This window comes from Ictidomys tridecemlineatus, unplaced genomic scaffold, assembly GCF_052094955.1.
Source record: "Ictidomys tridecemlineatus isolate mIctTri1 unplaced genomic scaffold, mIctTri1.hap1 Scaffold_87, whole genome shotgun sequence".
Taxonomy (NCBI): domain Eukaryota; kingdom Metazoa; phylum Chordata; class Mammalia; order Rodentia; family Sciuridae; genus Ictidomys; species Ictidomys tridecemlineatus.
The window spans coordinates 1,072,306-1,086,059 of record NW_027526114.1 but is presented as its reverse complement, the minus strand read 5'-3'; the positions used below and the strand labels follow the sequence as shown (position 1 = coordinate 1,086,059).

The window sequence follows — 13,754 nt, the reverse complement described above, 5'->3', positions numbered from 1 at the left end:
TTATAAAATGGAAAGTGAGAACCAACACGCCCTTGAAGCCTCTTCCACGTCTAAGATCCAGTGACGCCTCTACAACCCCTCTGCTCTGTGCTCTGCTCTTGGGTTTATTCCTTCTCACTGCCACTACTGGAGAGTAACAAGTGTGGCCTTTGGCTACTCTAGTCCACCCATCTCCAGCCTATCTATCCATCTGTTCATCCATCCATTGGGCCATCGATCCATCCAGCCAGTGTACCTTCCCTGCCTCCAGCCACCACCTACTCTTACCTTCGTCCTTACTCCCACCCATCCATCCATCCATCCATCCATCCATACCTCCACCCACACACTCATCCATCCATCCATCCATTCATCCACCCATCTACTCATTCACTCACCCACACACTCATCCATCCATCCACCCATCAATCCATACCTCCACCCACCCACCCTATACCCATCCATCCATCCATCCATCCATTCCTCCACCCACCCACTCATCCATCCATCCATCCATACATCCACCCATCTACTCATCCACTCACCCACACACTCATCCATCCATCCACTCAACCACCCATACCTCCACCCACCCATCCTACACCCATCCATCCAGCCATACTTCCACCCACCCACACACTCATCCACCTACTCATCCATTTGTCCACCCATCTACTCATTCACCTACCCATTCATCTATCCAACCATCCATCCATCCATTCATCTACTCATCCATCAATTGATTCATCCATCCATCTCTTCAGGCAGCTGCTGACCCCTCCCTGCCTCCACCCACTCACCTATTCTTCCCTCCCTCCATACTCTCACCCACACACTCATTCATCCATTAATCAATCTGTCCATCTACACACCCATTCATCCACCCACAGATCAATCCATCTGTCCTCATCCACTCATCCATCAGGACCCATTCCCCCATCCATCCATTCTCCATCTACCCACTCATCCATCTTCTACCCACCCTCCGTCCACCCTCTGTCCACCCCTCTGTCCACCCCTCAAGTCACCCATGAATACTTCTTCCACCTGTCCCTCCTCTCCCTTCTTTTATTTATCAGAATACAGGCACACTTCCACCCTGCCTGGGAATGTGCAGGGGTGAAATGGGAAGCATGTGTCCCTGGGCTCTCTCCTCTACCAATAGTTTATTCCGTGGCTAGCACTTGAAGTTGGGCCTGATGCATGGCTGCTCCTGAGCCAAGTCTCATGAGGTTTGGGCACAGGCCTGGGGCCCTGGTCAAGGCATATAGCAGAGTCAACACAGGTGATCAGATCAGCCATGTGGCCTGAGGCCGCCCCAAACAGCCTCCATATCCTAGAGGAGGTCAGTGTGTGTCCCAGAAGCCCACGGCAGGCCTTTGTGAGGCTGTGGGCAGTGGCAGCGCTGGGCTCTCTGGGGGCACTCACACGTGATCAGCTGCCTGAAGAGGCCGAGGGCCTGCACTGCCCACCCCGTGTGCCTGTAGGAACCCCAGCACCCTACTCTGTCCTCTTCATTAGGAGGCCTCCCGTTCAGCGAGGCCTCTTTCCTCACCACAGCAACCTTCAGTTAATCTCACTCACCTTAATTACTGCAGCACTAAATCAATACTCAGTGATTGAGTCAATAATCTAATCTTCCTGGGCTTTAAGGATCGTTTAGAGTTGATCCCCGGCCTTTACAGTGAAAAGATGGCACTCGGCTTCCTGCTAAGCGGCTGTAATAACCGTCTGGCGGTCCCCTAGAGATGGCTCACCCAAGGTCAGTCTCCATTCAGCTTGAGTGATGTCTTTTATTTCTCTATTCTCTATCCCCCAAACCCTAGCACAGCTTCTGGCCAAGAGTGGGGGCTCAGGGGGTTGGTTCCATTAGTTTGTGCTCTTGGCCTTGATGCCAGTGTCTGCCACAGCCAGCCACGCCCCTGCCTGGACACGTGTCTCCTGCGCCCTTGGGCTTTGCCCTGTGACTTGAGCAAGCCTTACCTGTCTCCACACTGAGTCCCTCAAAGCACAAGCAGGTCTTGGTGCTCTTCAAAACAGAGCTGAGGCCAATCTCTGCCTTCACATCTTCTCTCCCCAAGCCCTCAAAAGCCACTGATCCCAACCCACCAGAAATCGCCCCTTGTACATAGATAACATTTCTTCTCCAAATGTTCTCAAAGTTTAATCTCTGTCTGCAGATAGAGTTCCTGTATTAAATGACAAAATCAAAAATACGACCTTTCAGAATGTGGCAGCAGATCGTAAATCAGTGCACGGGAAAATGTGGGTGGGGTCAGGGCCAGGATGCCTGTGTGGCCTGGCCGGAGGGTCAGGAAAGGGAGCTACACAGGAAGTGGGGCAGGAGGGTCAGGTCCCTGGGCTGTGAGGGGCAGGCCACTCAGTTGCCCACCTCCAGATCTCAGGTCAAGGACTGGAAATGCCTACAATGTCCCTGTTGTACATCCTTCCCCTCGATGCATATGTGGGTCCTAAACCCCACACATGATTAAACCACCGGGCATAGTTGGCAACGCCCCTGGGTGCAACACACAGACATCTACTATGAGCCAGGGATTGGCCAGGGGCTGGGCCACCTCTTACCTCTGTCCAGTGAAATCCCACAAGATGGGCAAAGCCAACCTCTGGACACAGCAGAGGGCCTGGGGGACGTTGTGTGGGGCCCAGACAGTCCTGGACTTGCAGAGCCCCGGGTGCTGGCCTCAGCGGTGGACAGTGGACCCTGGAGCCTCACGTGACGCAGCACAAGCCCTCTACTCCCCTGTGTGACACAGGAGTTGTGTGCTGAGGCTGCCTTGTCTGGAGGTTCCCGGCTTCTCTCAGTGAGTGTGTTTGTTGTTTCCTTCAGAAGCAACGCTGTCATTTTAAATTAAATTGCTGCCACTGTGGTTTCCTCACCGTGTGCCTTAATTCACGGGAATCCAATTGCGCTCTCCCCGGGAGGCTGTTTAATGTAGTGTCAGAGCTGAATAAATAATCACAGACACATCGGGTTCCCATGTCCACTGCTTCAGGGAGGCCACTGTCCAGCCTGCCTGCTCCCTGACTCCCCAGCCTGCTGTGCCCGGGGAAGCCAGGCCCTGAGGCTGGTCTTCTCCCTTGTGCTTCGATGGCTGTGGAAGCCCCTTGCTGCTGTTGGCCTGTGCTGTCCCTGATTTAGACTTGGAGAGTCTCCACAGTTACAGCAGGTGGGGTTTGGTGGTCCATCCCTCCGTCCAAGGATGCTGAACCTAAAGCCAGAAGAGCCAGGCTGCCTGCCTGCCTGGAGAACACTGGGGCGAGGGTCCCCAGAGCCTGGGCTGAGGTGGCCAAAACAGGGAGAGCTCCTGACTCTTTTGAGGGGGTGGGGTGCAACCATGGGCCATAGAAGGTTATGGGGGACAGGGACTCCGCCTCCTAACTCTAGGTATGCAGCAAAACAAGGATAAGGGGCAGCCAGGAAACACTTCCGTGGGGATGTCCCTGTAGCAAATGTGGGCTGGGGTGACAGGAAGGTCCTGACTCAGGAAACAGGAGCAAAGCTTCCAAGTCTGCTCCACTGAGGCCAAGGTTAGCAAACTATTTCTGATTTTTAATAATGGTGATTAAAAATAACCCAGAGATAGAATCACTCTGCAGCTGTGCACAGTTGCCCAGCAGATCGGCCTCAGGTTCCCGCTGCATACTCCACGATATCCCCAGATGTTAACCCTTTGCTGGGTAGGGTGTGATTGCTGCCCCCAAGCAGGAGCAATGACCCTGAGAAAACACCCAGATTTGTGTACTGCTTTAGCTCCCAGGGACAAGTTCCTAACCCAGGACCCTGCATGAGCATCAGCAGCAGAGGGCACTTCGAGAGCTCAGAATGGCAAGCAAAACATTGGGAAAAGAAGAAGCTAGTAGTGACCACTGAGGCCTCCTCTGGATGTGCCTGCAGGACACACGCTTAAAGTCTACACAGCTTCTGGGTTTCATGCCTCTCTTTTTCCATCCCAAGATAAGCAATTACACAACATCAAAAAATAGTTTTTTCAATTACTTTAAAAAAGAAAAACAACTTTAGGCAGCATCAGGTTTGGGCCTTGAATGACCTGAAGACCCTCGTTTTGAAGGTTTGGTCCCCACCTGAGGTGCTATCAGGATGTGATGGAGCCTTTGGGATGTGGGGTCTTGTGGGAGGAAGTGGGTCCTGCAGGAGTGTCCCTGAGGGGTTTCGGGAACTCCAGCCCCTTCTCCTCTTTGCTTCCTGGTGGCACACCCCTCCCACTGTGAAGTCCTGCCCCACCACAGGCTGAAAGCAATGGGTGGTGACACAGGACTGAGACAATGAGACCAAGAGCCAAAATAAAGCCTTTCTCCTGTAAGTGGATTATCTGGGGACTTTGTCACGGCAAAGCTACTAGCACGACCACCTGCACATGCACGTCCTCCTCAGGAGACAACCCATCAATGTCTCCGACGCTGAGAGGCCCTGAATCGCCCCCATGGAGCCCAGGCTGCCCTGCTCCTTTCATGGTCCACACCAGGCACGCTGGGCAGGGCGCCCCTGCAGACGAGATCCCAAGTAGCGTCATATCCCACTGGTGTTCCTAGAACGCACCGAGGGATGGATTACCCTGTAACAACAAGAGTCGGAGACGATCACCATCGGCTTCTCTAGGTGTGGCCTGATGACTCCAAAGACGGGACGTGACAGTGATAAAGACACACTACGGGGTGTTAAACCACATGGCACGGGATGTCCTCAGCATGAGGTTGCCCCCACAGGGCAGCTGCTCCTCCTGCATCACCCTGAGGTCTGTAGGCAGGACCGTTGCCAAATGTGTGGCCACATGTGGGCTGCATCCAGGGTGCTTTGTGCTCTTTGTCCTCCCTGTTTAGCTCTAAGCTCTGCAGACCAGGGGCCCCTCTGGGCTGACTGAGGCACATCAGCACCAAACCTGATGGCCCAGGGTCACAGGGGCTCTGAGTCCTGCTGGGTCCTGTGAAACTGCGGACAGAACAAGAGGACAGAAAGGAGGAGGGGAGACCAGAAAGGACAGGAAGCCAGAGGCTACGCTTTAAGAATGAAAGGCGCAGGTCAGCCCAGAGGATGGGCAGGCTGAGGAGGGAGCCTGAAGTGGTCGGAGAGGCTGCCAGGAGCCGCCAAGCAGCAGGACCAGGAGCGTTCAAGCAGGGAGTGCTAGGAGGATGACCGTCGCCCAGGAAACAGGACCTTAGCAAAACTGACCAAAGGGTGATGAGGCAAAACGCAAGAGGCGGCTAGCCACCAAGAAGGTCACATGGGGCCTGGATCCTCCCTGAGGTTCCCCCTGGACCTCAGACCCACGTGTCCACCTGAACGTTTTCCCTGGGGCTTCTCAAAGAAATGTGAGCTGACCCTGGAACTCTGTCCTCACCCAGCCTGACCCTAGGGCCATTCAGTGAGCACCACCACCTGGCCACTTCCCAGGCTGAGGAAGCCACCTCTGAGAGCTCCCTCCCTGTCCTCGGCTGTCACATGCAGCCTCCTTCTACTTCTTCGTGGGTGTGGGATTGTCACCGTCTCTCTCCCACCGTCTCCCACACGGGCGGAAGTATGCATGGGCTCCCCTGTGTGGTGGGATGGGCTGCCCAGCCGCCCTTGCAGTTAGCCGAGGTCACACACCACTCTGGCCAATGCTCTGAGAGCACGGTGGTGTGTTTGCTCCGAGCAGAGGTGACCAGTGCGTCCCAGCAGCTCCTTCCTGCAGGGCGTGGGGTGCTGAGCTGGGCTGCAGGTGGAGCAAGAGCACAGGGCACCAGGCAGGCCTAGGGCTCAGCGAGGACCAGACTGGCCCTGGGTCTGCAGAGACTCCAAGGTCAAGCTTCCGACCTGGCTCTGCTGCCTGGGTTAGAGGACTGCCTGCCTCCTGGTTTCCCTGCAGCCCCCTCACTGCAGTCCAGCCCAGCTCCAGACGCAGATCTGGTCTGTGTTCATGCACACAGTGCCCACGTGCAGGGACTCCCTCTCTCTGTCTCCTTGCTTTTCTTCGAAAAATGCCAGCGTTTATCCATATTATGCCAGGATATCACCCTCCTCCCTTGTCACCTTTGACACCCTCCATCCCCTCTCCTCAATGCCCAGGTGCCAGTCTCCTATCCCAGAACCCTCACACACCCACCCAGGCCTGCAACAGCTTCAGACCTCCAGTCCCCACGCCCCTCTGCCATCGTCTGGGTGTCATCCCTAGGGTCCTCACCATGGAAGGCCCTCCCTGGGGCTCTCCGCAGTGATTCCGACATCCCTCACTGAACCACACTTCTGCTTTATGAGCTTGTATTTCTGTGCATAAGTCATGATTAATTGACATAATTATTTCTTCGATATTGATTCCACCTGATGCTGTGAGCTGTCCAGGTGCAGGAGCATGGCTACGCCCTGGCCTTCCCACCCCAGCGGAGATCTCTGCCCATGCAGGGACACAGATGCTGTCTGTAGAGTGGACGAATACGCGGGAAACAAAGAGTGCCGTGGGGCGGGTCTCCGGGAGCACGGTGAGACTGGGCTCTCAGCTCTGCTCCACACCACTACCAGGCCCCATGTGGTCCAGATCAAGATTCAGGTGTGTCCTCTCATCCTGTATTAAGGCAGCCACACCTGGCAGCTACCGGCCAGCCCCCTCCTAACACAACACACTGGTTCCCAAATCAGGCTCCCTCTATTCTAATCAATCTGTTCACTGGTATCTGCATCACTGATTCTTCCCCTAGTGTGTACCATGTCAGGGTGGAGCATAAAATCTGAAAGTCATTCGGACCAATGCACCATGTCAGGCAGGGGTGGAATACTTCACCTGTCTATCCCCAGCTCTTTGCCTAAGATGTCCCTCGGAGGCGCACAGGTCAGCAGCAGTTACCAGGAAGGTGCATTGGCCAAACCAGGCCTGATCTGGATTCTGAACTCTCCACTTGTGGGACCTTAGATGAGTTGCAGAAGTTTTCTGAGCCCCTGTGCCTGCAACAACAGCAACATCTGCCTCCGGAGGCTTCCTAAAGACGGGGACTTGCGCTGCACATTATGTAGACCAGTGCCTGGCACCGCGGTCTGGCTCAACAAATGTTAGGTATGCTCTGATAATTTGTCCTATTTCTGGATGTCCATCTGTTCCCTGCAACCTCCACCCATATGCCCTGTAGTCCCTGTGGCCATGTGGAATCGACCTGCTCTGCACCACACATGGCAGCCCATCAGGCTCGGACAGGAGCTGGCATCCTCCGAATCCTTCCCCCTCCCATGGACACCCACTTTCATGGCAGCCTCACCCTGTGGAGCACAACCAGCCTTGAACCATGCTCTGGGTGCCCCTGCATCCACCTGCCCTGAGACGCTTTCACTGGGACTGTCTATGCCCCCAAGGGCCGTATATGCATTTTCTGATTTGCTGGATGCCAGAGTCTCTCCTGAGCTGCAGCATGTCTAGTGCTTTCTTCCTGGAATAACTTTTTACTCAGAAATCAGAACGGGAGGATCTCAGTGGTGCTGTGTGGGGTGCAGGAGAAGAGCTGCTGTGCTGAGGCCGGTGAGTCACTCCGTGGCCAGCACTGAGGAAAAGGCGCCTGGTCAGGGACCCCACCAAGGCTCCCAGGGAGCGCGGCAGCAGGCCAGACTCCTGGTCCTGAAAGGACGCCTGCCCTTGGGGACCCTGGCCCACACTCACCATTTCTCTGCCTGCACCCCCAGGACTTTCCACTCGGTGGTGGTCTCCTGGCCAGGCCTGGTCTCCTGCCCCACCACAGGGAGAACAATGCCCTGGGCCCCTCTGCCACACCAGACCCCCGTGCTTCCTCCATCCCTGGCTTCCAGGTGAGAGCTGTTGGCCCTGTCCCCCACACCTGGGCCAGCTCCTCACACAGGGCCAGCCTCCCCAAGGCCAGGCACACTCTTCTAGGTAGGACCCAGGTCGCTGTGTGGGAATACGCGTGTCTCTCTGTTGACATTTAAATAACGCCATCTTTTCTCCAGACCTGATGGCTCATATCCTCTTCTTCCAGGGTTCTGCGTGGCTGCGGGGACTCCCTCCACCAGTGGCCTCTGCACATCCCTGTGACTTACAGAGAGGAGTGTTCCTCCTCCTCGGTTCGGACTCTGAGGCTCTGTGAGTTGGTGGCCTTGTCTAGGCCCACAACAAATCTGTGGCCAACTTTAACACAAATCCAGTGGCCTGAACTCGAGGAGGAGATGCCACCCTAACACCTGAGGGCACATGGTATTCAGAAGCAGTGTCATTGTCCCTCTCCCTGGTAGGTATGATGCAACATGTCCATCAGTGTGGAGACCCAGTTTCCACTTGTACTGCTCTGAGCAGAGAGTTCTAACCTAGAGTTGGGTTTCCAGAGAACCAGCCTCCGCAATCCACCAGTTCCAACACACTGAATACAACTGCTGCCCGGCGGCCTGTCCACAGAAGCCCTGGTCCCATTGAATCCCAGGACTCCATGCAAATCACAATGAGAAGACTTAAGAGGACACAGCAGAAGATTCAAGACTTCAATAACAGACCTGCTAATATTAATTTTAGTAAAATGTCTTTTACTATCCAAGGTAAATGATTTACCTAGCCTTTTACAAGACTTGTTCATTTCTTGTCTCATACATGATACAAGGCAAACTGAAAACTTGGGACTTGGAGATTTTAGATCTCTTTTCTCTTCTTCCAATACACTGAAGTAAACAAAACTTAGTTTTACCCAAAACACTTCATCCTTAAACATGATCTCTCTCCATCAGTCCTATTTTGCCATACATTAGAAAAGTTATTTTCCCTGAAAAAGGTATCAAAACAGTTTTTTTTTTCCTTTCCAAGGTCTGGTTTGAGTTTCTTCCTGTAATTATGAACCTACCATGACTAATTTTTCCTGGTATCTGGACCACTATGTGTAATTCTAAAACCTTTGATGTTATTTATTTAACAATAATAACTAGTTTTGTTTTGGTTTAGATTTAATATAATACTAAGTATTAGTCAAATTATAAAACAAGAGATAAATTTGTTGGAAAAAAATCAATTGTTCTAATCTCATTTAATCAAAGAGCTTCACAAAAGTAATAGCTACCCATCAAGTAGTAAATGTAGTTATATATGAATCACTACATTTTATAGTTCAGATAAGTAAGTATTATTAAAGTAAATTTTTAGCTTGAAGAAGTAACTAATACTTAGTTATTCTGCAATAAATTGTATGTAAGTCTCCAAACACATAATTAAACTTTCAAAATGATGTTATTGAGTTTATTTTAAAATTTAGGAAAGATTAGTGACTTACTTGAGGAGATACATATCAGTGGCATTAAATAGAAAAATATTCAAAAGAAAGTTCTTCTGAGTCAAATCATTTGTAAAATAATCTTTCCTCTGTTTTTAGAATTTATATGTGGTTATTTTCAATTGTTTCAAATCTAATTCATAATTATTTATTTACACTAATAAGAACAAAATTTTTTATTTCATTTAACCCTACAAACTATTTAATGTAGCATTTCAAAATGTTCATCATTAGCTGAAAAAAAAAAACACTCACTACATAAATATTTGCAGTGAATTAGTTTTGGGGAAGGCTGTGGTAATATATGTGGATTTCTAATTATCAAAAGAAATATTAATTTTAAGATTGAGGGAAAATTCCTTCAGCTTATTTCTTTTCAATACATTGACACAGGTTTTCTTGAAATTCAATACCTTCTAGAAAAGAAACTGATGCTGTATTAACACAGCAAATTTAATTCTACATATTAAAAAGCTTTGCCCTTAGATGATAATGCTCAGTATAAATAACTAATAATATTAAAATATAAGTTTAAAGCATGCATTTGTGCTATAACTAGTGGGATCAAACAAGTACTATCAGTCATAAAATATGGTTATCAGTTCTCAATAATGTTCTCCTTTAAAACTATTTTTCTCCACAAATGATTAAAATAATGTTAGATTTATCAGTCATCTTTGACAAATTTTAAGCAAATTTTAGTAGATTGGTAATGATAAATAATATGAATTTTCAGATATAATGAATTACCTCTGGAAATATCATGCACACTAAATTAATGCAGCATTGGTGGGTACTTATTATTAGGAGTTAGAGTTATCATTCACCTCTTTTCCTTTATGACTTAAGGAAATGTAATGCAAATTCCATCTGTCAAATGAGAAATGGAATGCTTTTTCACCGCTAGCGAAAACTGAAATCATTGTACTGGAAATTTGCAATTAAGGTAAAGTGTGGAAAGAAATAGACTATTGAAACCCAGTTGCAAAAGAAGGACAGCAGAGAGTTCATAGAACTTTTCTGTGCATTTGTGAAACATTTAGTTCAGCTAGTTCTCTAAGAATAAAGCTCATGACAACTTGTCCATGTGGTTCCAGCACTCTCTCTTGAGCTGACTGTAAATGAGGCAGCCCTTGGTGCTCATTGTGCTGGAAGCCATCCAATTCCATCCAGAAAGCTCATTTTAGTGTAAAGCTGCCCCCGCCTCATGTTAGTGTACAGAGAAACTATGTCACTAGTGACCTTATTAAGCAACTGGATCTACCAAACTTTTATAGACTTTGCCTATCATTGGTTATTCTATTTTATTGAACCAATAAATACTCTTAAATATGTATGTAATTTTTTCTTTAAGAGAAGCCAATCTGTTATACACATAAAATTGAGGACAAAACAACTGCAGGATTGAAGAAATTTTAAAAATCTGAGTCATAGATGTTATCGAGTCGCTGACCGATTCCATACAGAAACCCACATATCAACCTTGGGAGCACACTCCATACCTACTGTATGGTAGTAAGGAATCAAGGAAGGCAAATTTGGGAAATTGTGCTTTCACAGCTTATTGCCTTTCCTAAGATCCCTGGTAGTGAATTATAAGGTAATACACTATCTATTAAATTAATACAAATCAAGTTTGAATTTCTGTTTGCCTGAAACTCCAAATATGTTAAATAAAAATAAATATGGCTGGAAATACAAACCATGTCTCAATAATGATCCTAAATGTTAATGGCTTAAATTCACCAATTAAAAGACATAGGCTAGCAGACTGGATTAAAAAACAAAGATCCAACAATATTCTCCCTACAGGAGACTCATCTCATAAGAAAAGATATACACAGGCTGAAGGTTAAAGGATAGAAAAAAACATTAATATGCACATTGACTGTGGAAGCAAGCAGGGGTTTCCATCCTTGTATCAAATAAAGTAGACTTCAAACAAAAGTCAATCAAAAGGAATAAAGATGGACATTACATACTGCTCAAGGGAACCATATACCAATAAGACATAGCAATCATAAATGTATATTATTATGCCCCAAACAATGGTGCAGCTATGTTTATCAAACAAATTCTTCTCAAGTTCAAGAGTCAAATTGACCAGAGCACAATAATCTTGGGTGATTTTAACAGACCTCTCTCAACACTGGACACATCTTCAAAACAAAAGTTGAATAAAAAAACTATAGAACTCAATAATAAAATCAATAACTTAGACTTAACTGACATATATAGAATATTTCAACCTGCATCAAGCGGATACACTTTTTTTTCTCAGCAGCACATAGATCTTTCTCTAAAATAGACCATATAATATCCCACAAAGCAACTCTTAGCAAATACAAAAAAAAGTAAAGATACTACCATGCATTTTATCAGATCATAATGGAGTGAAATTGGAAATTCATTACAAAATAAAAAATAAAATTTTCACCATCCCTTGGAGACTAAACAATATGCTACTGAAAGAACAATGGGTTACAGAAGACATCAAGAAGGAGATTAAAAAATTCTTAGGGGTAAATGAGAACATAGACAAAACATATAGAAATCTCTTGGACACTATGAAAGCAATACTAAGAGGAAAATTAATTGCATGAAGTTAATTCCTTAAAAATAAAGTCAACAAATAAATGACCTCACACTATATCTAAATCCCTATGAAAAGAAGAACAAATCAGCAGCAAAAGCAGTATAAGGCAAGAAATAATTAAAATTAGAGCTGAAATCAAAACAAAAGGAGAAATTGAAAAATTGACAAAAAGTTAGTTTTTAAAAAACAAAATAAATAATATTGAAAATCCCTTAGCTATGCTAATACAGAGAAGAAGAGAGAAAACTCAAATTACTAGCACACATGATGAAAAAGCTAATATCACAAATGACACTACAGAAATACAGAGGATAATTAGAAATTATTTTGAAAACTTATACTCCAATAAAATAGAAGACACTGAAGGTATAGACAAATTTCTTCAGTCATACAATTTGCCCAGATTGAATCAGGAAGACATACACAACTTAAACAGACCAATATCAAGTGATGAAACAGAACACACTATCAGAAGCTTACCAATCAAGAAAAGCCTAGGATCGGATGTATACTCAACCAAGTTCTACAAGACCTTTAAAGAAGAACTCCTAAATACTATTTCAGGAAATAGAAAAAGAGGCAGCAACTTCCAAACTCATTCTATGAAGCCAATATGACTCTGATACCAAAACCAGAAAAAGACACATTAAAGAAAGAAAACTTCAGACCAATATCTCTAATGAACATAGATGCAAAAATTCTCAATAAAATTTAGCAAATCATATACAAAAACATATCGAAAAGATTGTGCACCATGATCAAATGGGATGCAGCCCATGGATGAAAGGTTGATTCAACATACAAAAATCAATAAATGTAATTCATCACATCAATAGACTCAAAGAAAAAAATCATATGATCACCTCAATAGATGCAGAAAAAGCACCTGACAAAATACAGCACCTTTACATGTTCAAAACACTAGGAAACCTAGGAATAACAGGAACATATCTCGACATTGTAAAAGCTATCTATCTATGGTAAGCCTCAGGCCAACTTCATTTTAAATAGAGAAAAATTCAAGGCATTTTCTCTAAAAACTGGAATAAGACAAAGATGCCCTTTTTCACTACTTCTATTCAACATAGTTCTTGAAATACTGGCCAGAGCAATTACACAGATGAGAGAATTAAAAGGATACACACAGGAAAAGAACAACTCAAACTGTCACTATTTATTCATGATATAATTCTATACATAGAAGACCCAAAAAGCTCCACCAGAAAACTTCTAGAAATATTAAATAAATTCAGCTAAGTAGCAGGATACAAAATCAACACTCATAAATCAAAGGCATTTCTGTATAACAGTAAAAAATCCTCTAAGGAAAAAAATGAGGAAACTACCCCATTTACAATAACTTCAAAAAATAAGATACTTGGGAATCAACAACCAAAGAGATGAAAGATCTATACAATGCAAACTATAGGTCCCTAAAGAAGGAAATAAAAGAAGACCTTAGAAGATGGAAAGACCCACCTTGCTCTTGGATAAGAAGAATTAATATTATCAAATGACTATACTACCAAAAGCACTATACAGATTCAATGCAATTCCAATCAAAATCCCAATGGTATTCCTCATAGAAACAGAAAAAGTAATCGTGAAATTAATCTGGAAAAATAAGGGACCCAAAAAAGCTAAAGCAATCCTTAGCAAGAAAAGTGAAACATCACTATACCAGATGTTAAACTATACTACAGAGCAATAGTAACAAAAAAGCATGGTATCAGCACCAAAACAGACTGGAAGACCAATGATACAGAATAGCGGACACAGAGACTAACCCCCCAAATTACAATTATTTTACATTAGACAAAGGTGCCAAAAACATGCACTGGAGAAAAGACAGCAACAAATGGTGCTAGGAAAACTGGAAATCCATATGCAACAAAATGAAATTAAATCCCTCTTG

At 46.0% G+C, this 13,754-nt stretch overlaps 1 protein-coding gene across 1 annotated transcript in view; it reads left to right on the top strand.

Moving 5' to 3' along the window:
- Nucleotides 1-6,347: 6,347 nt before the first annotated feature.
- LOC144374768 (geminin coiled-coil domain-containing protein 1-like) overlaps nt 6,348-13,754 on the top strand; it is a 98,690-nt gene continuing 91,283 nt past the window's right edge. Inside the window, exons 1-2 of the mRNA XM_078037506.1 lie at nt 6,348-6,542; nt 7,661-7,783. Of these exons, the coding sequence (XP_077893632.1) occupies nt 6,348-6,542; nt 7,661-7,783 (318 nt within the window). The remainder of the gene's footprint in view (nt 6,543-7,660; nt 7,784-13,754) is intronic.